The 22,392-nt window shown below is 38.3% G+C and overlaps 3 protein-coding genes across 4 annotated transcripts; 2 read left to right on the top strand and 1 right to left on the bottom strand.

Moving 5' to 3' along the window:
- The first annotated feature begins 200 nt into the window (after positions 1 to 200).
- Positions 201 to 5,187, top strand: LOC112172674 (DNA polymerase kappa). Its single transcript, XM_024310112.2, has 14 exons — positions 201 to 352; positions 523 to 695; positions 778 to 951; positions 1,061 to 1,184; positions 1,272 to 1,372; positions 1,489 to 1,575; positions 2,064 to 2,159; positions 2,317 to 2,437; positions 2,643 to 2,771; positions 3,277 to 3,368; positions 3,536 to 3,647; positions 4,057 to 4,388; positions 4,551 to 4,882; positions 4,966 to 5,187. The coding sequence occupies exons 1-14, from the start codon at positions 274 to 276 to the stop codon at positions 5,084 to 5,086; spliced, it is 2,073 nt and encodes a 690-aa protein (XP_024165880.1). The 5' UTR covers positions 201 to 273; the 3' UTR covers positions 5,087 to 5,187.
- A 494-nt stretch (positions 5,188 to 5,681) lies between these two features.
- On the top strand, positions 5,682 to 7,068 carry LOC112174276. Its single transcript, XM_024312017.2, has 2 exons — positions 5,682 to 6,238; positions 6,504 to 7,068. Exons 1-2 carry the CDS (start codon positions 5,750 to 5,752, stop codon positions 6,672 to 6,674), a joined length of 660 nt encoding a protein of 219 aa, XP_024167785.1. The 5' UTR covers positions 5,682 to 5,749; the 3' UTR covers positions 6,675 to 7,068.
- A 45-nt stretch (positions 7,069 to 7,113) lies between these two features.
- On the bottom strand, positions 7,114 to 9,179 carry LOC112174275 (mitochondrial outer membrane protein porin 2). Of its 2 annotated transcripts, none has more exons than XM_024312014.2 (6): positions 9,030 to 9,179; positions 8,874 to 8,938; positions 8,682 to 8,792; positions 8,471 to 8,560; positions 7,790 to 7,998; positions 7,114 to 7,659 (listed from the first exon to the last, which is right to left on the bottom strand). In XM_024312014.2, exons 1-6 carry the CDS (start codon positions 9,109 to 9,111, stop codon positions 7,353 to 7,355), a joined length of 864 nt encoding a protein of 287 aa, XP_024167782.1. In that variant the 5' UTR covers positions 9,112 to 9,179; the 3' UTR covers positions 7,114 to 7,352. The 2 variants fall into 2 exon arrangements, with proteins under 2 accessions (XP_024167782.1, XP_024167784.1); XM_024312016.2 differs by having other exon boundaries at positions 7,466 to 7,606.
- Between the last annotated feature and the right edge of the window lie 13,213 nt (positions 9,180 to 22,392).

The following is a 22,392-nucleotide window of genomic DNA, read 5'->3' as shown; positions in this document are numbered from 1 at the left end:
TTGGTTGAACAACCAATCATGTCAATTTTTTTTTTTTTTTTAATTTTCTGGTCTGAACCAATCATTTCACTTCGGCTCCAATTAATATGTAAAATACGAATTTTTTTTTCTCATTTTCAAGTATTGTTGTGGACCTCTGATTACAGGTCATTGGGCCAGCCCAATTCTAAATTCAATTCATTTTTGCTTACAAGTTACAACCCCATTCTAGTCAGTATTCACATTTCCCTCTTCTTCTTCCAGGTTCAGATTTTGGAGCGAAAAAGATTCCACATGGCCAATTCAGAAACCGCCGGCGACGCCGCTCGGCCGTGGCAGTCCTACACCACCGTCTACACCAATGCCAAAGCCGGTACGTATTTAATCTTCTCGGTCCACTATCACAACCAAAAATGGTTGAAAAACTCTACCTTTGTCTCCAAAAATTAGGGTTTGAAATCGAATTCCACGAAATGGAATCTAATTCCCATATCTGACTGATCACTAATCGAGTCTTGTTCCATTGAAATTCGAAATTTTCAGGTATGGAAGGCGTGGATAAAGAGAAGGTTCAGAGAGTAGTGTATGAAATGAGCAAAGGGTCGGAGTATTTTAAGAACGAGGAGCGCAAGGAGGCTTTGATTAAGGAGAAGATAGAGAACATGCGTGCTCGGGGTGCAAAGCTCACCGCCGCAGATTTGGCTCACTATCAGAAGGTAGATATTCAATGTCCACCGATTTTGTTTTGTGATTTGGGAAAATTGGGATTGGTTTTTATGGTAAAGGTGGTGAGTTTAGGTTGCTGATAAGAGAGTTGTGGAGTTAGAAGCAATGCGTGACCTGTCGAGGGTTTGGATACATGTGGATATGGATGCTTTCTATGCAGCTGTTGAGACTTTAAGTGAGCCGTCGTTGAAGGGAAAGCCCATGGCTGTTGGTGGTATGTCTATGATCTCGACTGCTAATTATGAGGTACAAATTAATACCTTTGTGCGATCAAAATTGGATGTCATATTGGAAACTGTTGTCTTATGTTTACCTTACGAGTGCATATTGGGAATGTGGTTTGGCCGCTTTGTAGGCAAGGAGATTTGGGGTTCGAGCTGCAATGCCTGGCTTCATTGCTCGTAAATTATGTCCGGAGTTAGTTTTTGTTCCAACAGATTTCAAGAAGTACACTTATTACAGTGATTTAACTAGAAAAGGTAGGTCTTGTGTTTAAATGCAGATCTTTAGTGAATACTCTTTTTGGCAACTGCTTATCTCTAATTGTAACTTCCTGTTTTTCTTAGTGTTTCGGAAGTATGATCCTAACTTCCTGGCTGCTAGTTTAGACGAAGCGTACCTTGATGTTACTGAGGTTTGCAAAGAAAAGGGCACTACTGGGGAAGAAGTGAGTATATATGGCCTAGACATGTGATATCACATTGCTTATACCCTACTTGGATTCACATTGCCCTTTGTAAAGTGTGGTGTTAAATCTCATTTGTAAACTTACCCTCCTTGAAGATTGCCAAAGAACTCAGAGATGGTGTTAATGAAGAGACTGGTCTAACATGTAGCGCTGGAGTAGCACCAAACCGTCTACTTGCTAAGGTATTCTGAAAAAAATTGTTGAATAATATTACGTTGATATGCATCAGCATATTGTCAATGTGGCATACTAGTTCAGTTCTCTTTACTGACAAAAAATATGTGGAAGGTTATCTCATGTTGTCCAGTTGAGTATATGATGTCAATTTAAATGCAAGTTCCCATTATTAGGGGACAATAAATTTCACGCATGATGAAAAAGATAGAGAAATTCTGCTTGTTTTGAGAGTTAGCTACTGGTAACTGACGTTTGCAAAGAGAAGGGCACTATTGATGAAAAAATACACATATATAACTGTCAATTGCCTCGATCTATGATATCACATTGCTTTACTTGTTTAGCAGTGACATTGAACTTTTTTCTTTACTTTTCATGTTTAGGGGTTAGATATTATCAGTACTTTTTTTTTTTTTTTTGGGGCTAAAACTATCTGTGCAAAATTTGATTGAGACGATTTGTTGAGAAAACCTCTTCATATTATATTCCTCAGGTTTGTTCAGATATAAACAAGCCGAATGGACAGTTTATTTTACCAAGCAATCGAATGGCTGTGATGACATTTATATCCTCACTTCCTGTACGAAAGGTATATCTAACTTTTATGCATCATTGCAGCATAAATATTACCACTTCGATCTTTACTTGAACAATAATGTTTTCCAGAATAGCACATTTATATTCCGTTGAAGTCGGTTATACAGTATACATTTTGAAAAAAATGCTGAATGCAAAGTCTTATACAGATTGGGGGGATTGGAAAAGTCACCGAACATATTTTAAGGGATGCTCTTGGAATTAGTACTTGCGAGGAGATTCTGCAAAAGAGCAGTTATATCTGTGCACTATTTTCTCATTCTACGGCAGGTTTTCATTATACCATTCATCTCTTTATAATTATATATATATAAACTTGTCCAAGTATATTGTACTCACCAACCTTAGACCTGTTATATATCTAATTTTCTGCCTCCTTCCTTCGTATCTCTTCATGAGTTCACCTTTGAAAATACCACAGTAGTTCCTTTGCATATCCTATGATTGTAGCTCATTGTCTGCCCTTCCATTGCAGATTTTTTCCTCTCTGTGGGACTTGCCATCGGGAGGACAGGTACTCCTGAAGTCAGATTGAGGAAAAGTATAAGTAACGAGAGGACATTTTCAGCCACAGGGGATGAAACATTTCTCTATTGTAAATTAGGTATATACTTGTATGATCCTATGCTATGTTTGTTACTTTATCGTCAATGTGATCTCATGTTCTCTTGATTTTCACCTTCTAGAATTGGAGATTACCTGTATGTAATTTATAAGTAGATTAATTATATGCATTATTATGCTATAAATTCTGGGCCTAATCCTATCCTCACTAAAGAATGTATCATCTGCTGATTTATTCTTCACCAGATTCCCAGAGTATATATTCCAAGATCTGTGGTTGACTGTCTCAAAGTTCTAATGTATTCAATTGGGAAGAAAAATAATGTTGAATTTAGTGTTAGTAATCAAATCTTGAGCTCAGACCAAAGAAAAAATAAAAGAAAATCAAGTCTTGGGCTGAACTCTACCTAGCCTTAGCCCTATGCCACACGTATGTAATGAAATTTATGTTCATAGTATTTGGATTATAGCTTATACATGTGTGCTTTTGATATTCAAAATATTGAGAATTAATTGAATAACAGAGGTGTATTTTATGCCTGCAGCTGAGATCGCAGAGATGCTATCTACTGACTTGCAAAAGGAGGGCCTTTTTGGGCGTACATTGACTCTTAAACTCAAAACCGCATCTTTTGAGGTACTTCTGAAGTTCTGATGCTTTACTCCAGTATTTATCCCACTGATAGGGCTACTTTAACATAATATGTGCACAATTTTGTAAGCTTTGACTCCTCTTTTCATTTTTAGGTGCCATCATTGATTTGATTTTTATGCTGCAAAGTCTAATGAGTTTACAATTGATAGGTTCGCACCAGAGCTGTGACTTCTCAAAAATATGTATGCTCGACTGAGGATATATTGAAGCATGCTTCCAAGTTGCTTAAAGCTGAACTTCCTGTTTCTATAAGGCTGATAGGTAGAGTATTCTGAATTACATGTAGGCAGAGTAGTTCTCTTATTTTTGCATGCTTAACATTAGATTCACGCCAAGCCATTTGATTGCCAAACACCCTTGCATTCATTCTGAAACTTGAAAATCGAACGGCTCAAACATAAATTTGTATGTTATGTCACCTTTTGCTATGCTTATGAGACAAATTCTTATGTATAAGCATGCAAGCAAGTTTAAATTTATTATAACTTCACTCAGGCGACCTATCAATGATCAAACTTGAGGATTTGCAATTTTTCATATCAACCCTCTCCGCATTTGCTCATTCTGGATTTCAATCATCCCTATCCATATAATGATTGTATTTTAAGAGTGCCTAACTCGATATTATGGCTAAGAGTATAACAAAAGTTATGTTGTCATCTTTTATCAGGTTTGCGGGTGTCTCATTTTGATGAAGAAAAGGGTGGTCCATCAGATCCCACACAAAAATCTCTCACCGACTATCTTTTATCAGGAGATGCTTCAAGGAAAACTATGGGTGATCAAATCTCCTTGGACTCGGACAATATTGATCATCGCTTCATACACGGTGAAGAATGCTGTTTATTTATAGAAACCCATGAAACATATCCATGTGATCATGGAGATTCTTTAGATGGCAATGCTTGTTCAAATGCTGATGACCGTAAGTCTATTTTGGTCAACACTTCTGAAGAAAAGGAAAAACATGATGAATCCAGGGGTAATGCAAGTGCTGAAAAGGTATGTATCTTGACAAAGGCATGCTAATGATTGATTTTCTACCAATATTTAAGAGAAGCAAGAGACATCACTCAGTTCCCTAAAAATTAAAAAAGCAATTATAGTTTTAACTTTTAAGGTGCATGACTCATTCACTATGCATGGAACTTTTCACATGTTCAGATGAATTCAAATGACATACAGACTGGGGAAAATGTACAAAACAGAGTTTCACCATTGTTGAGAGTAGGTTATTCTTTTCATGGGAACTCCGAGGGCAGTAGCATAGAAAGAGCAAATAGTGCAACTAGCAGTCTTCAGGATTTTCCAATTCCTTCATCTCATCAGGAAGAGTTGCTTTTGTGGGTGGATGACTACAAGTGCTCGATATGTGGAATAGAAGTGCCACCAGATTTTGTTGAAGAACGGCAAGAACACTTTGATTTTCATCTTGCCGAGAAGCTTCAAAACGATGAATCTGGCATTAACCTAAGAACTTCCATGCCAAAGCAGAGGTACATTGCATTTTCATTTGGTGCTATTAGTATTTGGTTATACGAATTGAACCTATGTGATCTAATGGATTTGTATTTCTCAGAACTGTAAACAAGAATCACGATTTGAGCAGAAGGAAACACAAAAAGCATAAATCATCTCCAAAAGAAAGCAAACACATACCTATTGATGTGTTCTTTGTTAAGAGCAGTCAGAACTTCTAAGACTCTATTTTATTTGTTACCGTCTTGTATACATATCTGTAAATAACTAAATATGTGAGAATGTGATTTTGTTTGTAATAATGGATTATTTATGCTTAATAAAGTTGTATTTCTTTAATTTGAACACTATTGTTAATACTTTAGAGCATCTCTATCAGACTAGCTAAATTCAATTTTTAGCTATATATAACTATTTTAAAAGCAAAAATCAACTCCAATAGACTAGTTATAGTCAAGTTAAATTTAACTTTAGCTAAAATGGCTAGCTATATTTAGTTAGAGAATCTTGCATAGCTAAAGCAAAAATTATATTTCTCTCTCCTCTTTTGTCCACATATCAGTTTACGATTCGATAAAATTTAGTATATTATTTATAAATAGCTATTACCGCTGGAGTAACATTGTTAAATTGGTTATATTTCACATCTTTAGCTAAATTTAACTAAAAAGTAATTCATACTGTTGGAGATGCTCTAAGGGGTCAAATGGTCATGACCCAGCTACACATGCAAGTTAGTGGTATTGCCACGTGGACTTATCTAAACAGTGGATCTGTGATTAGTTTTGAAGTGTCCCAGCAAAAGCATACCTCTTTATGCTTCTGAATCCGCGTCCTTCCTCAAGTGTTCCACTTTACAAGAAAACCCAGATAAGGAGGCAAAAATGGAACTAGCCTCAATGGCTGCAAGTTCCAACTTCTCCATACTGAACCCCAGAAACCCATATAGAACCCAAATTGCTTCTTCATCACTGCACCCATCAATCCAGAATAGCACCACCCCAGTTCAGAATAAAAAGGAGGATAGCATTGAAGTTACTATGCCAACCATGTCTGAGATATTGGACTCATCGAGGTCCCAGAAGCTTGACCTTAAGCTTCAAACTCTAGGACCCTTTTTCAGAATCACAGCCAAAAGCTTGGAAACAGAGAAAGAGCTCGGCAGGGCTGAGGGGTTCATAAGGGTATGGCTAAGCGGGAGAATTCTTCACTTGGATTCAATCAAGTTGCGAAGAGAGACGATTGGAATGGAGAAGTCAATCTTTGGCATTGGTTTGTTCATTGGAGCTGTTGCAATTAGACATGGCTATGATTGTGGTTGCGACAAAGCTGAGTTGCTGGCTATCAATGACTCTGACAAATACCATCACAAGGTTATTATTCTTTGGCTTTGTTATCGTGGTTCTCTAGTATATGAAAACTATAGCCTAGTCTGATTTAGAGGACAGGTAGTCTATGGTTGAGGTTGGTTTCTCAGAGCTAAAGCTTCTTTTGAGAAGTAGTTTCTGAAAGGTTTTTGGTTGGTGTTTTGACTTGTGAGTATAAGATGTTTGATTAACTTGCATTCAAGTCTGCATTTCCACAGGACTGCTTTGTTTGTTGCTGAATCTGAACTTGGCTGTGGTTTTTTGTTTTCAGCTTGTTAGGTTCTATTCAAGAATTGGATTCAAAGCTGTGTATGAAGTAACTGGTTCAACATTTGGGGACCTTGCCCACATGTTGGTCTGGGGAGGAGTTGGGACAAGAATGGATGCCAAAGTTGAAGCACTTCTGATAAAATGGTGCAGCAGGTTCAAATCTCGACAGTGATTTGACTATCATCCATTGATTGAATGTTTCTAATGACCAAAATCCATCAATTTTTGTGCTGGAGATCTGAGAATAGAAAGCAATTTTCTGGTGCTGGTGCATCCATCTAAAGCAGAAGCACTGCTTTAGACTTCTGGCTTCTGTGTAGCTTAACTAGGTGAGAAGATATTCATGTTTCAATAGGTGATTTCTCTTTATTTAATTCTAGAATGAAACTACAAAGAAATTGTATAGTGCAAGACTGCAGGTTGAACCCAAGATACTTAGACCAAAAATGAGGGTACAAGTAGTTCCAAGCCATTAGATAAAATCTGATGGAAGATGTAACAATAGTTGATAGTTGATTCATTGTAAGTGAAGTTCTCTTTCATATAAAAGGGTTTACAATTGTGGGGTCGAAATTCCTCTTCTGGGAAGTTTCAGCTACTAGGCCACTAGATCATACAAATTGCATTCATTGACAGTAGTAAAGTGAATGTCTACAACTTTCTCAATTATATCAAGAGTAGGAAAGCTGATGAATCGTCAACTTTTTCATCTTACAAATTCATCTAGAACTAAGTATTTGTATCTGTGACAACATCTAATGACCTCATATCTCATAGCAAGCAACAAGATATCAGTTAGGAACTAAGATTTCCATTAGTGGCATGTACATGTCGCCAATTTAGAAAGTTTTCAGAGATCAATAGCAAGTTCCAGACCAATTTTAGGACTCCTGTCAACTGCCTTGGTGTTGAACTCTCCAGAGATAGACAAGCATGACTTGGGTCTGAAATTGTACCTTAGGTTAGTTCTTAACCTCCCTCGATCATCGAGTCTAGCCTTCACTGCTGTATGACTATCAACAGCACATGATCCTCCAACGGTTAAGGTGCTTCTCTTTGTTGAGAGTTCTTGAGTGAACTGTACCACTGCTGCATTCCTCTTCTCTGGATCAAGATAATGAACATATGATGCATTTAGCAAGTCACCTTTGTTTTCCCTAAAATTTTCACAAATAGCTTATTATTGTTGAGAGTTGATAGTACATGTAGTTCATCAAAACTTCATATCCATCTTTGTAGTTGTAGTTTTGAAAAACGTGATGGTAGTTTCAAAATGAAAAGACCTACAGAATTATTGAAGCATTGCAATTGAGACCCTTCATGTTAATGCCTGCGCTGCACTTGGAGAAACATCTAGAAGTAGTCATGAACTCTGCCTCCATGCCAAGGGCAACACTTGAAGAACCAACAGCAGCTGAAAATTTGATTGCAGGATACTGGTTCAGAGAAACAGACATGGCTAGAGCAGCATATTCTCGGAGACATTGAAATTTGAGCTGAAATCGAGATGGACTAGTTACTGGTCTATTGCCACTGTTCTCAAGCAGGATCAGAAAAGGGTTACTGGTCTAATTTGATAAAAGTCTTGTGACAGAACTTATCCTCACAAAATCGGCCTATTGGAAAAGGGGTTCTCAGGCCCTTATACACTTACACATTCCAACGGTACCCTGGTGATGATGCAGGACTATACTAACACTCAGGTTCTTACAGGAAGAAGTCCTAAATTGGAACTAAAATTTTTACTCTATTTGAACATTCTCATTACTAGTTGGAATCAGCCAACGTATGATAGGTTTTTAAAAGTTGTTCATGTCACTGGTAAACCTATGCATCCTTAAATGTAATAAGATATGGAATGAGATGATGAGTATATGTGATCTTTCTTCCAATATGATACTACCCTACTACTTTTGACAACCTTTTGGACAGGTAAGGTAATGAAGCAACAAGTGAGGTCAGTTATACCTTGCTAGATTTGTAATCAGGGAAGCTCAATGAAGCTGTAGTCTTTGTGCCTGAAAGAAACTTCTCACTTACAGTGAAGTTTGCTGCAATCTGTCATGTCAAGAAGACATGAATAAGAATGCTGCACACAATTAAAGACTGCAGAGCTTTAACTTCTGAGCTAACACTAACACTGTAAAAGAATATTAATTCATAATAGAGACAAACCCACTTTTAAATCCTTGTCAACTCCAACTCTAAAGGTTGCATTTTTATATGGGTATGCTCCTACCACACCTGCAGTTGTGTGTCTTCCATTACTTGCAATGGTTGAAGTAAGGTCCTGCAAAATGAATTCAACCCAGAAATTACTCAATTTTGATTTAATCCTTAAGAGGGTGTGAGATCAATTATAAGAACATACCAGTAGATCTTTGTGGGTTGTGAAGCTAAATATCTGGCCTCTGTAGTAACCCTTTGTAAGCAACTCTACACAACCAGATAATTCAGCTTAGGACATGCCCATGAACAAAAGGAAAAGCAAAATGGGTCATATATTTCTAGGTAAAGAACTGGTAACCTGTAGATTTGTGAGCAAACTCGGAGAAAAATAGAGGTTGCTTGTGATTGTGCTTGTGTTTTTTATGATTAGACTTGCCCATAAATCCTTTGCGGAGACACCAATGGAGCCTTAGCAGAGAGACGACCCTAGGGAAACTGATCTAATACAATTTTGTTGACGAACCATGGAGACTTGGTCTATATAATATAGTTTTGTTAAGGTTGGTATTTCCCTTGCAACTTAAGTTTGATCAGAGTCAACAAGTCAAAGTCAAACTCTGACATTGTGCCCCTCATGCTTTTTCTCCTCGTCTTGTCCGCCTTAGTCTAATTTTTTTGTACATTTGTAAGTTTTAGTTGTTAAATTAGAAAAATGATGTTAACGGAAAGGTCAATCTACCGTCTGAAATGAGTTAACATTTTTTCGCAACTATTGGAACATATTGTTAGGGAAATTAATCCCTCCGCCACGCAAGTGTTAGAACTAGAGATAGAAAGAAGAAATAACCAAGTCAAGATGACAACAAGATTTAACGAAGTTCGGCCAATATCCTTGCCTACGTCCTCGGAGAGTTTCACCTTCACTAATGAGAGAATTACCCAAGTACAAGATTACACCGCTCAAGTTTATGCCCAACCCAAGCCCTTGTATCCAATAGGATACCCCTTGTACACCCTCTCTCAACTTAGAAGATCACTCTACCCCAAGAGTTATTCACACTCTTGAACACAACTCACTCACTACTGGAATTCTATTCATAGACATCACATCATTTAAATCGGTCAGACTTGCACATGATGTAAAAAATTCAGTTAACATCGTTTTAGAAAAATACCGATTTAAATGTATACCATTAACATCGGTTCTTAAAATGACCGGTGTTAAAAGTTTTGTTTTAAAATTTGTGGGAACCTCATTTTTGGTGGACGTGCTAACTGTTTTAGTGAATTCAAGGACCCGGGTACTAAAACTTAAAATTTTCACACTTAGAAAAAAAAAAAAAGCACCCGGCCCGACCCCAAAACTAAAACACAAACCCTAAGCGGCTAAGCTCAGTGTCGACTCTGAACCTCCATTCTGAACCCATACTCGAGGTCCTCCCAAAACTCAACCCTAAGCTCAGTCGAACTCGCGGCCATTGTTACCCTCGTCGATCGCCTCCTTCATCCAATCCTTCATCTTATGCGCCTCCCACTACGACGATGACGTTCGCTGCTGCCCTCCCCCTGCCAAACCCAGAATGTCGAGGGCGACCAAGCATTGTGCTCGAAGGAGGACAAGGACATCATCCAGGCTTTTCTAAAAGGCGTCGTTCCGTCTTAGTCTCTCGAATCGAAGCTCGGCGACTGCAAGAAATCGGCAGCGATATGCCCACGCGTTTCCATAACAAGTTTCGGATTTTATCGAGGTTCATGTTGGACATGATCTTCATTAGAAGCCCTTAAAGAGTTAAGGGAAACCGCTGAACACTTGAAATCCGAGTTTGAGATGAAGGATTTTGGGAGAACACGATTATGTCTCGGTTTGGAACTTGAGCATCGTGTTGATAGATGCTTAGGCATTTTGACAAAGTCAAGCCTTCAATCACCCCTATGATCGTCCGTAGTCTTGATCCTGAAAATGATCTTCTCCGTCCAAAGGATGATGACGAAGATGTGCTAGAGGCAAAAGTTTCATACTTAAGTACAATAGGCGCATTATTGTACTCACCCCAATGCACAAGACCAGACATCTCATATGTTCTGAACTTGTTAGCTAGATATAACTTTGCGCCAACGCGATGCCATTGGATTGGTGTAATATATATCCTTCGATACTTGAGATGTACGATTGATATAGGTTTGTTATACCCCTACAGAGAGACGATAGATTCGGACCCATCACACACCAGGAACGCCGCCAACACTGGCCTACGTCCACTATCCCCATCCCAAAACGACATGTGTTTTGGAAGGTTTTGCTGATATTAGGTATCTCTCTGACCCACACAAAGGTCATTCACAGACTGGTTAAGTGTTCACCATGGGTAAAGACCGTGATATCTTGGAGGTCTACAGAACAAACCCTAGTCGCTATATCTTCGTACAATGTAGAAATCATTGCTCTTCACAAAGTGGTTCGTGAATGTATATAGATTGGATCCATAAGTACGCATGTTCGAACAATTATGGTTTAAAGTCTACCACAGATGAGCCTACGAGCATTTAGGATAATGTTGCTTGTTTTGAACAAATGAATCAAGGCTATATCAAAAGCGACAACATCAAGGATAATTAGCAACAACAGACTCTCCTCAAGATCAAAGTGAACTAGGTTCAATCTGAGGACAGTGTGGCAAACTTGCTCACTAAGTCATTGCCCAACTTCCACTTTCGAGAAACATGTTGGTAGCATCATTTGCGGAAGTTATCCGAACTCCCATGACCGTAGTCATCAGGGGGAGATGCAGACATCAGGGGGAGATGTCTACATGTATAGTACTCTCGAAACATGAAGGGTGTGTTGTGCTCTTTTTCCCCTTCGACCGAGGTTATTTTTGTCCCACTGGGTTTTTGTTACTCGGCAAGGTTTTTAATGAGGCAACGAGAGGAGCACCACGTTTGGGCGACACAAGGGGGAGCGTTTAAGTAAATCCAGAATATGTGTCTGGCTCAAACTCTAGGTTACTTAACCTAGTTGTAATAGGGTTTTGAATTAGAGATATTTCGGAGATATTCATAGATATCCGATTAATTGTACGATTATCTTTCCTTGTACAACTCTGATTCTATGTCTTGTATCCTCTATATAAAGAGGCCACTATTATCAATGAAAGCATAACTCGATTCTCTCCCAATTCAGTTTTCCTTAAACAGTTAAAGAACTTAAATTTTCTTGAGTCGCAATTGAATCTTATTCTGCTAAACTTAAGACATTGAAAAGACAGTAGCATGATAAAACCGCCCACGCTACATGCCGCAAGAGTACTCTACCGCAAACATGGATAGATGAGCTTGTCATTACTGTACCTAAACCCTAATCTAAGATAATGAGACCAAAAGTTAGATCCGAGATCATCGCACACTGCTATAGGACCTTTGCCCTAGTACCATGGTTAGCAAACCATCGCCCATAAAAGCCGTTGCCGTAAAACCTTCGCAAGGAAGAACCTTGCACACCAAGTGGAAATTCTCTGGGACATTCAAATCAAACTCGAATGGAACTGTAGATCTTGAAGCGTGCATGGTATCAGGCCTATAGGCCTCGTTTTAATCATGAATATAAGATTGCTTTACGAGATCCTATTACAAGTGTTATGGAGGTTTTTGAGGCCAATTCTCACAAATGGCGCATGGAATCACTGAGCTAGGTTTGTATGCATATAACAATGTAGATTACATTAATCTCTCCTTCGGGATAGAGGGTGGGACTTGTTCCCTACATCGTTTGCCTCCAAGGAGCTAATATCGCCTAATCCCTTATTCATTAAAAAAAAAAAACATCCTTTTGTTTCTGGTGGTGAACATATCAAAAAAATTCTCATGTTTTACGCCCTTTGTAATTTATATATTATTTACCTGATATGCTGGTTTGCTTGTCGGCCAGAAAGACCTTGTGAATGCCTTATGACTTTTAGTTAATAGTACCATTATTTCCTTGATATGCTGGTCTTTCTGGCTTGCCGGCCAGAAAGACCTTGTGAATGCCTTATGACTTTTAGTTAATAGTACCATATTTGTCTTACAGGTTGGTGATTTGAGGAGGAACACCCGGAGCTTGTACTTACTGAGAAGGAATTGGAGGCATTATACGTCCGCAGCCTAGATAAGGTTGAGCCCAGGAGTTTTAGCCTCAACCTATTAGCTAGGGCAATGATCTATCAATCCTACAAGTAAGTATAAAGGCATATGTTAAAGTTTTGTACATGAGGCTAGGGGTCATCATTTGGCCCTTCAGCCCTAAGCCCGACCCGGCCCGACCCTTTCTAAAATAGGGTAGGGTATGGGCCATGAAAATGAAGCCCGGTCCATTTGAGCCCTTTAGGGCCAAGCCCGGCCAGGCCCTTTAAGCCCTAATAATTTTTTTTCTTTCTATTTTTTAATTATGTTTCTCTTTTTTCTATAATATGCAATTTATCTCTTTCTTTGTAATTGATTTCATAAGTTTTGTTTTCTTTCATTTCTATTTTCTTTGTTACACAACAATTAATATTGGGAGATTTATACAGATAGTTAATTGAATATAACCACCTTAACTAATATTAATAAATGTTATAAGTTAATTCCTATATATATATATATATATATATATTAAATATGATCAATAAAAAACAATGAGTCTTTTATTACCTATTTATACCATTAAGCCATATTTTGAGAAGAAAAAAATAATGTATTTTTTTTTTTTGTTAAACAAAATAAGGCCCTTTTCAGCCCATTTCGGCCCTAATTGGAAGGCCGGCCCGACCCGGCCCTAACAGATCGGACTTTTCGGGTGGGTAAGGGTTAGTATATTCAAGCCCTGGCCCGACCCTACCCGGCTCTAAATTTTGTTGACTTTGACTAGGCTCAGCCAGGCCCGACCCTAAGCCCTAAAATTTAGGGTAGGGCTGGCCCTAGCCCGACCCATAATGACCGGCCAGAGACCTCGGAGTCATTTTACTAATGATGACTCTTGTCCAAATTGTCCTCAAGGAAGAGAGACTTTCTCACTTGTATCTGGAACTCCTTCACTATACCTGGTTATGTCAGGAGAACTTCCAACATGGACTGGGGAGGATGGCTCATGGCTCATCTGCATTGCTCAGCAAACTGTGAACCTGGATTCCATTGGAATATTCTATGTCTTCATACGCTACTTTATCACATGTTTTTGATTATGGATTCCAACTCCCTTCTAATTCTTGTTCATTTATCTCTAATACTGCTAATGAATGGTTCAATGCTCAGGCCATTTGGTGAGTTACCTAGAACCTATTATGCTTAACCAGAAAAGACCTTCTCCCAGTGAGTATAATTAGATGTGGATGGTACAACTTCCATCTCTATATGCGGTTACTATAATTAGTATAATCTGCCATCTTCTTGGGGTATTGATCTAAGTTAAATTACTTTATGTATGAATATCTTTGTCTGCATTGTGCTTACTTAATTCTTATCCTAGGGGTTGTCTGAAATACAACATCTACAATAAATTGATTTTGCTAATGCAATTGTATTACATTGTTTTGCAGGGCATGCATGGCAACTATGGTATTTTGTATTATGGATTAGTGCTCTTGGTGAGGAGACTCCTAATTGCGAGCAGTAGTAATTCAGGCGATGGTGTATCACCCTCTTAATTTAGACATTCTGGCACTTGTTCTAGTGCTTCTGCTGGTAAATGTTCCCCCCTTTTTTTTTTTTTTGGACCTGCTTAATGTTGTTAGTGAAACATATATACAAATGGACAGCAGAGTAGAAATTTACATTTCAGTGTTGATGATCACAGTGGAATGTTATAAATATATCTTCGTTGACCCTTTTCTCTCCTTTTCCATATTTTTCTGCATCTATATGAAGTTGAATTGGAGAAGCAGGTTGAGTTGATTGAACTGGGGTTATTTTGTAATCTATTCATTATATTTGATCAATAAACCTAGCAGAAGCTACCTGGAACGCAGTGAATTTCTTTTGTTCGAATTTTTATATCTTGTGCAACTGAGGGTGTTATATGGAATTACAAAAAGGATTCGTACGTAACTGAACTTACACACAACTATGAAACTGATTCACTTTCAAAATGGATATGCCTATTTGTGCATAGAAAAATGTTACGTGAATCACTTTTTTGGATACCATAACTGAACTTATATACACAAAAAATGAAATTTATTCACTGGCAATGTGGATATGTACATACATAATGTTGCCTCTCTTCAGTTTTATTTATGCTTAAAACACTAAGCATGCATGCTTATTTGAATTCAACTTATTTCCAAAAGCTAAGGAATGACAAACTCGTTTATTGAGGAAACATAGATAATGACTAATCGAGTCCTACATGTTTTCCTTAGCTCAAGAACTTAGTGTCGAACACACATATTTTGCCTAAAAAGTTGCAAATAGTTCTTGAACATTGGAAGGCCTGTGACATTGGATTTCCACTCCACATTAGCTGGGAAAATTGATGGTTAGTTCTTTCTGTAGAAAGACCGCCATCGAAGAACACATAGTCAATAGGATTGTCACATAGGTCATACTCTTTCGATCTCTGGCCCCTTTCCTCCACAGTTAAGGGCTCTGTATGGACCACTTCCACAGCATACCTTCTTCGGTTCCTTGAAACCTTCAAAGGTTTAAGTCACATAAAGAACATTAATATATAAAACAGCTTAGTTTAGTCTGGAGCAAAACAATAGATGATCCAAATGTTGTCTGTACCGTATTTTGGTGGGTTATTCAATTTGTTTGGCTCCAATTTTGTTGCAGCTGGTCAACAGTCTCTTTTCTTGCGCGGGCGTGCCAGCACCGTTCGGGTGCGGTCGTCGGGGGTGTCCCTTGACCTGACTTCTTTCAAGAGATTGTGGACGAGGAGAGCACCAACCTCGTCGTGGGATTCTTTGTGCCTCGTGGTGAGGACTTTTGCTGAGCTTCTTGAAAATCACAATCGATACTCGATGTTGTAGATCGAGCAGAGCGAGAACCACTGGGAAGTGAGGAGAACTTGCTAAAGCGTGACTTTAGCTTGGCTGGGTTGCTAGGGCGTTACCCTTGCTTGGCTGGTTCTGTAACCGTTGTGGTCGCGGCACTACCGTCGGCTCCCGAGGAGACTAGGACCGAAGTAAGTTGACAGAGGGTTTGGTGGCATTGAAAGTCGGCTTCTGGGAAGACTAGGACTAGGAGTGTGATCACCGGTAAGAGAAAGAGAAGGAGAGGAGTTGCTCCCCTCCCCCTCCCCCCGAGTTAAATTCTTTCTCTGGCGGGCTGTTTCCAATGCTCTGGCTACAAACTTTAATCGTCATCGAAGACATTTGGCTGCTTCTCCTCTGTGTCGTATCTGTAACTCTCATCCGGAACACTCAGAACATGCTTTGCTTCTGTGCCCCTGGGTTCTACAATCTTTGGTTTGCTCGTCCTCTGTCTTATCGAGTTAGTGTGCAGACAATTACAACTTTTGATCATTGATTGCTGACTATTCTTGATTATCAGACTTTTAGTGCAGATGCTCACTTTAGCTCTCATGTTCCCTTCTTATTCTGGTACATATGGAAGGCTAGATGCAATTGTGTTTTTAAACACGTCCCTCCAGAGCCTATTTATGTTGGTTCTCAAGCCTTTGCTGCATTTACGGAGTACCTAATGATCAGGCACGGAACTAGAGGGGGCTGGGTTGTGCTGCAGCCCACCCATTTTTTTTTTAAAAGAATTTCAAGCTAGACAAGAAATAAGGAGATCAGAAATTTTAAACATTGACCATTAATTCCTTCTTCAAATGCTCACAACCCGAAATTAAAAAGTCTGAATGGAGTGATTCCACTTAAACTAGAAAATACACTCATAGAGCTTTCCATCCATATAAAGTAGGTCCCCCAATTTCCACTTAAGTGAAAATGGTAGCTTGTCAAATTTGATCAACTGTTCTGCAAACTGTTGCAGACCTATAGTCACTCAAACAGCTATTTCTCCAAATCCAAAAGATTGAAAAGGATGAAACCACCTGGACCAGAAACTAGACACATTTCCCCTTCTTCCCATAAAGTTTCACAATCCAATTAAATCTGAGTAGAAAACTATAGGCCTGCAAATTCACCGTTCTATTATGCAGATTCTGCTGTAAGCTGATTCTGATATTGGTGTACTTGGTTAGCTATTGTGTAAGCTAAAGGGCACAAAATTAAAAACTGTTTCTCAAGAATATGTGAGATATGCAGGTCTAAGCCTGCAAATTTTAAGCTTCATATTCCCGCTGGTTTAGGAACTATAGCATTCCAAAGTCAATCGACAGTAATTTTTTCTGTTCTGACTCTCCAGTATTCCAATCAATATTTCATAAGTTTTACGATTCCAAATGAAAAATCCTTTTACAGGAAAACACTAGACATAGAGAAATACAATCCCACAAAATTTCAGAGCTTATGCTTGTTAAGGGTAAAAAGGGAAAGTTACTCGTATTAAGTAAATGTAGAAGTATAAAGTAGAAAACAAGTCTGATATATGGTGTGCAAGGTTGTATTTTTCTGCATCAATATACGAAGCTCTCTCTCTTTTCTGGATTTTTGATCATCTTCTTCAATCTTCCTTACAATTCTATCATGGTATCAAGAGCTAGGTCGATCGGTGACCTAGTTTCTCTCAAGAATTGAAGAGTTTTCTAGCTTAGTTCTTCAACATCCTTCTTCGTCAAGTTGCAGTGCTCAAGCCAATTGGGTTTAGATAAGTGAAATCTTCGTCAATTTGATTCAAGTTCAAATTGTTGAAATTCAAGGTTGTTTTCCTTCATTGAAGCTTTGGATTTATATGACTTTTGTTCGTAATCAATTTCTGAAGCTCAAAGTAGTTGCATCAGTGACAAGTTGAAATCTTGATCTGTTTACAAACCCTAGATATTTGGAAATTTTAGTTCAGAGCTTCTTACTGTAATGATTTGGGGTTTCTCGAATTGATTGTGATCGAAGTATGATTTCTATGCTTGATTGATTGTTGACAAAGAAATTTGGAAGAAGTATATTGTTTGAGTACTGTAGTCAAGAAGATTGATGAAATGGTGGTCTGAATTTGCTAGTAGTTTAAAGCTTATGTTCTACACAATTGTTGTGAAGCCTTGTTCTCTGAATAGTGATTTCTTGGACAAATAATTGCAGCATAGTTGAACTTTTGAGTACATTTGAACAGAAGTGAAAGTCAGGAAGCTTTTCCGTTGGCAATATTGTTTTCGACGGGTGGTTGGAGTTTTGTTTCTACTATATGGAATTCAATTCTTTGCTCTTGCTAGAAATGGTTATTGTCCAAAATTGAAAGTTGGTAAAGAATTAGTTGTTGTTGCTAGGAGAAGACTATGCAGAATGGATAGTGTTTGGTGTCACTAGGTTCAGTAGTATTTGCGTGATTTCTGCAATTGTATTGGATAAGCTGAAGTGTCTGGTACAGTTGGGTTCAGAAGTAGTTGGGTGATTCTGCATTTGGTTTCTTGTGAAGAAGAATCCAGTACTACAAGGATCATGAATAGTAATCAGTTGGACAGTTATCTCCTTTCCAACTTCTCCAATATCATCACTTTTCAGCTAGATGACACTAATAACATAGCTTGGCAATTTATGCTCGAGTCAATGTTGGTAGGGTGTGATCTATTGGGATATATTGATGGGTCTATCCCTTGTCCTTCACGATACAAAGTTGCACAAGAGGCTGGAATTACCCCTGAGCTTACACAAGAGTATAAGGACTGGAGGAAGCATGACTCTGCTGTAATGGCTCTACTGGCTGGTACTTTGTCATCTTCAGCTCTTTCATTCATTGTTGGGAGTAAAACCTCAAAAGAAGTTTGGTATTCCCTTGAAGATAGATATGCTAAAGTTCAAAGCTTTTGAGCTAAAGACATCCATGCAGAAAATCCGGAAAGGTAATGATAGTATTGACAAGTATATGGAACGCTTTAAAACTGTTCGGGACCAACTCTTTGTAGCTGGAATTCTTATTCCCGATGATGAAATAGTGAGTTTGATCTTGAATGGGCTACCTGCTGAATATGAAACTATCAGATTGATCATTCCTACTAAGGAATCATCTACATCTCTACCAGAACTTCGTACACTACTCTTAGATGTTGAAGCTGATCTTGATCGAGAACGTACAAAAGTTTATTACCTCTGCTCCAATTACTTTAACAGCTGCAAGAAACCAAGACTCTCTTGATCAAGAACAAAAGATCATTGCCTCTGCTCCAATGACTTTAATAGCTACAAGAAACCAAGACTGTTAGCTTTCTAAATCCCATCATGTCAGTGCACATACTCAAGGATTGTACAACTTGGTTCTCACAAGATATTTTCATCCAAGGAATCAAGGTAAAGGCAGTGGCAGGTACCATCATAACTTTTCTCATGGACCATATCGAAATTATAATTGCTATGCATATAGGAAGTTAGATGTTGGTTCTGTGCAATCTAGAGGATTTATTAATCATTGTGGAAACTCAAAGTGCTACAACACTGGTGGTATTTCCAACAATCTTGGCTCTGCAAAGTCCAAAGACTTGAGGAATTCAAATGGTTGTCATGATTATGATTTTTCTGGTGGAGTTCGTCATCAGAGTGTTTCTTTCCCTGGTGATAATTGTCAAATATGCTCACAATTGGGTCATATTGCTAAAACTTGTCCCCAAAGATTTGCTCCTAGGCAAGTTGTTGCTGTTGGTTTTTCTTTACAATGTCAGATTTGCTTCAAGAGGGGTCACAGTGTTGCAGAATGTTTTCATAGGCATCACTATGATTTTCAATTACCATCTTCTTCAAAACTTCAAGCTAAGGCTGCTTCCTTCTCCTCTCAACCAAGTATATGACTGCATTGGCCACATGACAATGCTTCTCAGTTACTGCCGCTCATTCCTCCTGGCTGAAGCAAGAATCTTCACTTCTATTATAATCACAACATTTTGTTACTATTGCAATCTGATGTTAGTTTCCTACCATCAGCTTGAGGGGGATGTTAAGGGTAAAAAGGGAAAGTTACTTGTATTAAGTATAAAGTAGAAAACAAGTCTGATATATGGTGTGCAAGGTTGTATTTTTCTGCATCAATATACGAAGCTCTCTCTCTTTTTTGGGTTTTTGATCATCTTCTTCAATCTTCCTTGCAATTCTATCAATGCTCTCCTGAGGTGAGAAATATAGGTCTCCAAAGTTGATTGATATTTCTGACATAAAACTGCTTAGCATGAAATAAAAAAAAAAAAACTTGAGGAAGAACTTGGCAACCTGAGATTTAGCCCCCCTCAATTTAATTTTCTGGTTCCGTCCCTACTAATGATACCTCCCAATTTGTCTCCTCATCGCAATCTGCAACATCATTCAACTTCTTCTCAAGTAACCCACTGGAAAGCTTCTCCTCCTGGATCTTTCAAGATAAATACCGATGCGGCTTGGGACTTGTCTTCTCTTCGATGTGGTATATCAGCCATTGCTCGTGACTCAAATGGTTCCTTCATAGGAGGTCTGTCAAAAAGTGATTCTGCTCTGCAGAAGCCTCGGCTCTTTAGCTTGGTCTCAGCCTATCCTCTTCCATGTCTCTTTCTTCTTTTCAGCTGGAATCGGACTGTTTGGCTTTGATTTATACTCTTTTAAATCCTCTGTTGGCGGTTGATTGGACTGCTTCGCACCTTGTGTTAAGGATTCGAGCTCGAGTTTCTCTCTTCAACCGTGTAAACTGGCTTTGGACCAGTAGAAAAGCTAATGCTGCTGCAGACTATGCAGCTTCTATGGCTTCGCACAGGGTGTACCCGGAAGATTGGTCTTCCAATCCCCCTCCCTCCCTAATGCGCATTCTCCTTTTTGATGCTGCAGGTCCTCCCCCTTGATTCTGTTCAGTTGCTGGGTTCTTCTGTTAGCTAGTTTCATGTTTTGTCTGCTGTTTGTTTTGTTCTTTTGAGCTTAATTTGTCTCTGTTTCTTTGTATTTGTATCATTACAACCAAAAAAAAAAAAAAACAATCAAAATCAAAATCATTTACCTTCGGACCTCCCGCTCTGTTTCAGTTGTGTTTCTATTAATAATTATATCATAATAAATTGATGGAGGAGTAATAAGTCTCTACATTTAGCATGCAGTACTTCAGAGGGCCAGTGATTCCATTAGTTTGATAACGTTTATATTTTTTTTATTGCAATCCCCACGTTGCAAAATCAGACAAGTTATGGATTTAATGAAAATTATCTCAATTTTGAATAACAATATTATTAACTGCCAACGTAAATGATCCTTAGTGTGGAATTTTCTGGAACGTTCCAGCCTATTAGTGTGCTCAGTTTTGTATTGTTTTCTTTGTTCTTCTCAAAGGCTTGGCTTGGTTTGGTCCTCCAGCCTTTTGTAATACTTTTTTTTCATCTAATAAATCTTCAAGGTAGGACAAGGAGCTGGTCCTGACCTTGCTTTCTTAAACAAAACAAAAAAAATCTGCCAACGTAAATGATTAATTGAGAAATATAAAAGGTTCATGTCTTCATCATTTCATGCTTCCACTTATGACTGATGCAAAGAACCTTTCCTTTAAGTAGCTAGACGCCTTGAACGCTGCTTAGGAGTCTAAATTCGAAGCTCTTGGCTGCAGCCTCTCTTTCTTCTTCATTTCTTTTTGTGGTCGGATTAGAATGTTACACAAACATATGCATGTCCAGTATAATGGATTTCTGTCGGCAAAAATCTCCTATATATGATTATACTTCTACCAATGAAATTTCGTCGGTTAAAGGATTTTGGCATGGAGAATTAGTCGTATAAAGAATTCTAAAAACGAATTTTCGTTGGCAAATATATTCCCATTATTAAACTGAAAACTCTTTTTTTTTTTTTAAATGTAACATGCATCGGGAAAGGTCATTCATTGGAATTCTGGCCTACATTTTTGTATATACAGAACATGCGTTAAATTACAAGTGAAAAACAGGAACTCAAGCGAGATTCAAGCAATCTTTACCGGCAAGATTGAGCTACTTCTAAAGAAATATTCAAAGAAACTTCGAAAAAGGAAAATAAGAAAACTTCTAGCAGATTCAAAAGATGTCTCTTCAAATAACTTAATCCTAGTACTGTAATACGTTGACCTTGCGAGACATCTTGGATATACAATATCAAAGAGGAATATAAACAGAGCATGTACAAACCGTAAAAATATGATGGGAAAAGAATTGAAATCTCATATTGTTCTTATTGCTTGCTTCTTGGCTTGAGAAGCTAAATTATAATGTTACTGTTTTTTACTATTGGAATTTTGGCCGGCTAGTTCCATGTTCAGAAACACAGAAACCGCAGTTGCTTGACAAGTAGTTCTGGCTATTCGAGAACGTTAAACACTACTGGACTGGGCACTTGGATACCACATAGACTATAATCAGTATAATCAATTTTGTACTAGGATTATTAGTGGGATGCAGCCTTTAATTAGCATATATGTTCTTACCGCTCCTCACTAGCTACACTAGTATTCACGAGAAATTGTTCACTACAACATCCGCTGTATAATACGTACATATACAGTCTCTTATTAACGAGAGATCACGTGACTAGCACGTGAAAGACTGGATGTGCGAGGTTGGTAGAACACGTATTGTTGAAGCATGTTAATTTTATTATGTGACTTCACTATTTTACTAATGTGTTCATTACAACAACGGTCGGATAATCACACATATCGATAAGATAATGTGGTTT

The sequence above is a fragment of the Rosa chinensis genome, chromosome 6 (genome assembly GCF_002994745.2).
Source record: "Rosa chinensis cultivar Old Blush chromosome 6, RchiOBHm-V2, whole genome shotgun sequence".
NCBI classification, from domain to species: domain Eukaryota; kingdom Viridiplantae; phylum Streptophyta; class Magnoliopsida; order Rosales; family Rosaceae; genus Rosa; species Rosa chinensis.
This window is presented reverse-complemented; position numbering and strand designations above follow the sequence as displayed.

Excerpts from the sequence above, each read along its gene's own strand:
- LOC112172674 (XM_024310112.2), top strand. The coding sequence starts at position 274 with ATGGCCAATTCAGAAACCGCCGGCGACGCCGCTCGGCCGTGGCAGTCC. Across the intron at positions 2,160-2,316 it reads CCTCACTTCCTGTACGAAAG|ATTGGGGGGATTGGAAAAGT; the intron begins GTATATCTAACT and ends AGTCTTATACAG. Across the intron at positions 2,772-3,276 it reads ATTTCTCTATTGTAAATTAG|CTGAGATCGCAGAGATGCTA; the intron begins GTATATACTTGT and ends TTATGCCTGCAG.
- LOC112174276 (XM_024312017.2), top strand. The coding sequence starts at position 5,750 with ATGGAACTAGCCTCAATGGCTGCAAGTTCCAACTTCTCCATACTGAAC. Across the intron at positions 6,239-6,503 it reads CTGACAAATACCATCACAAG|CTTGTTAGGTTCTATTCAAG; the intron begins GTTATTATTCTT and ends TTTTGTTTTCAG.
- LOC112174275 (XM_024312014.2), bottom strand. The coding sequence starts at position 9,111 with ATGGGCAAGTCTAATCATAAAAAACACAAGCACAATCACAAGCAACCT. Across the intron at positions 8,561-8,681 it reads GAGTTGACAAGGATTTAAAA|ATTGCAGCAAACTTCACTGT; the intron begins GTGGGTTTGTCT and ends TTGACATGACAG. Across the intron at positions 7,660-7,789 it reads TGCAATGCTTCAATAATTCT|GGAAAACAAAGGTGACTTGC; the intron begins GTAGGTCTTTTC and ends TGAAAATTTTAG.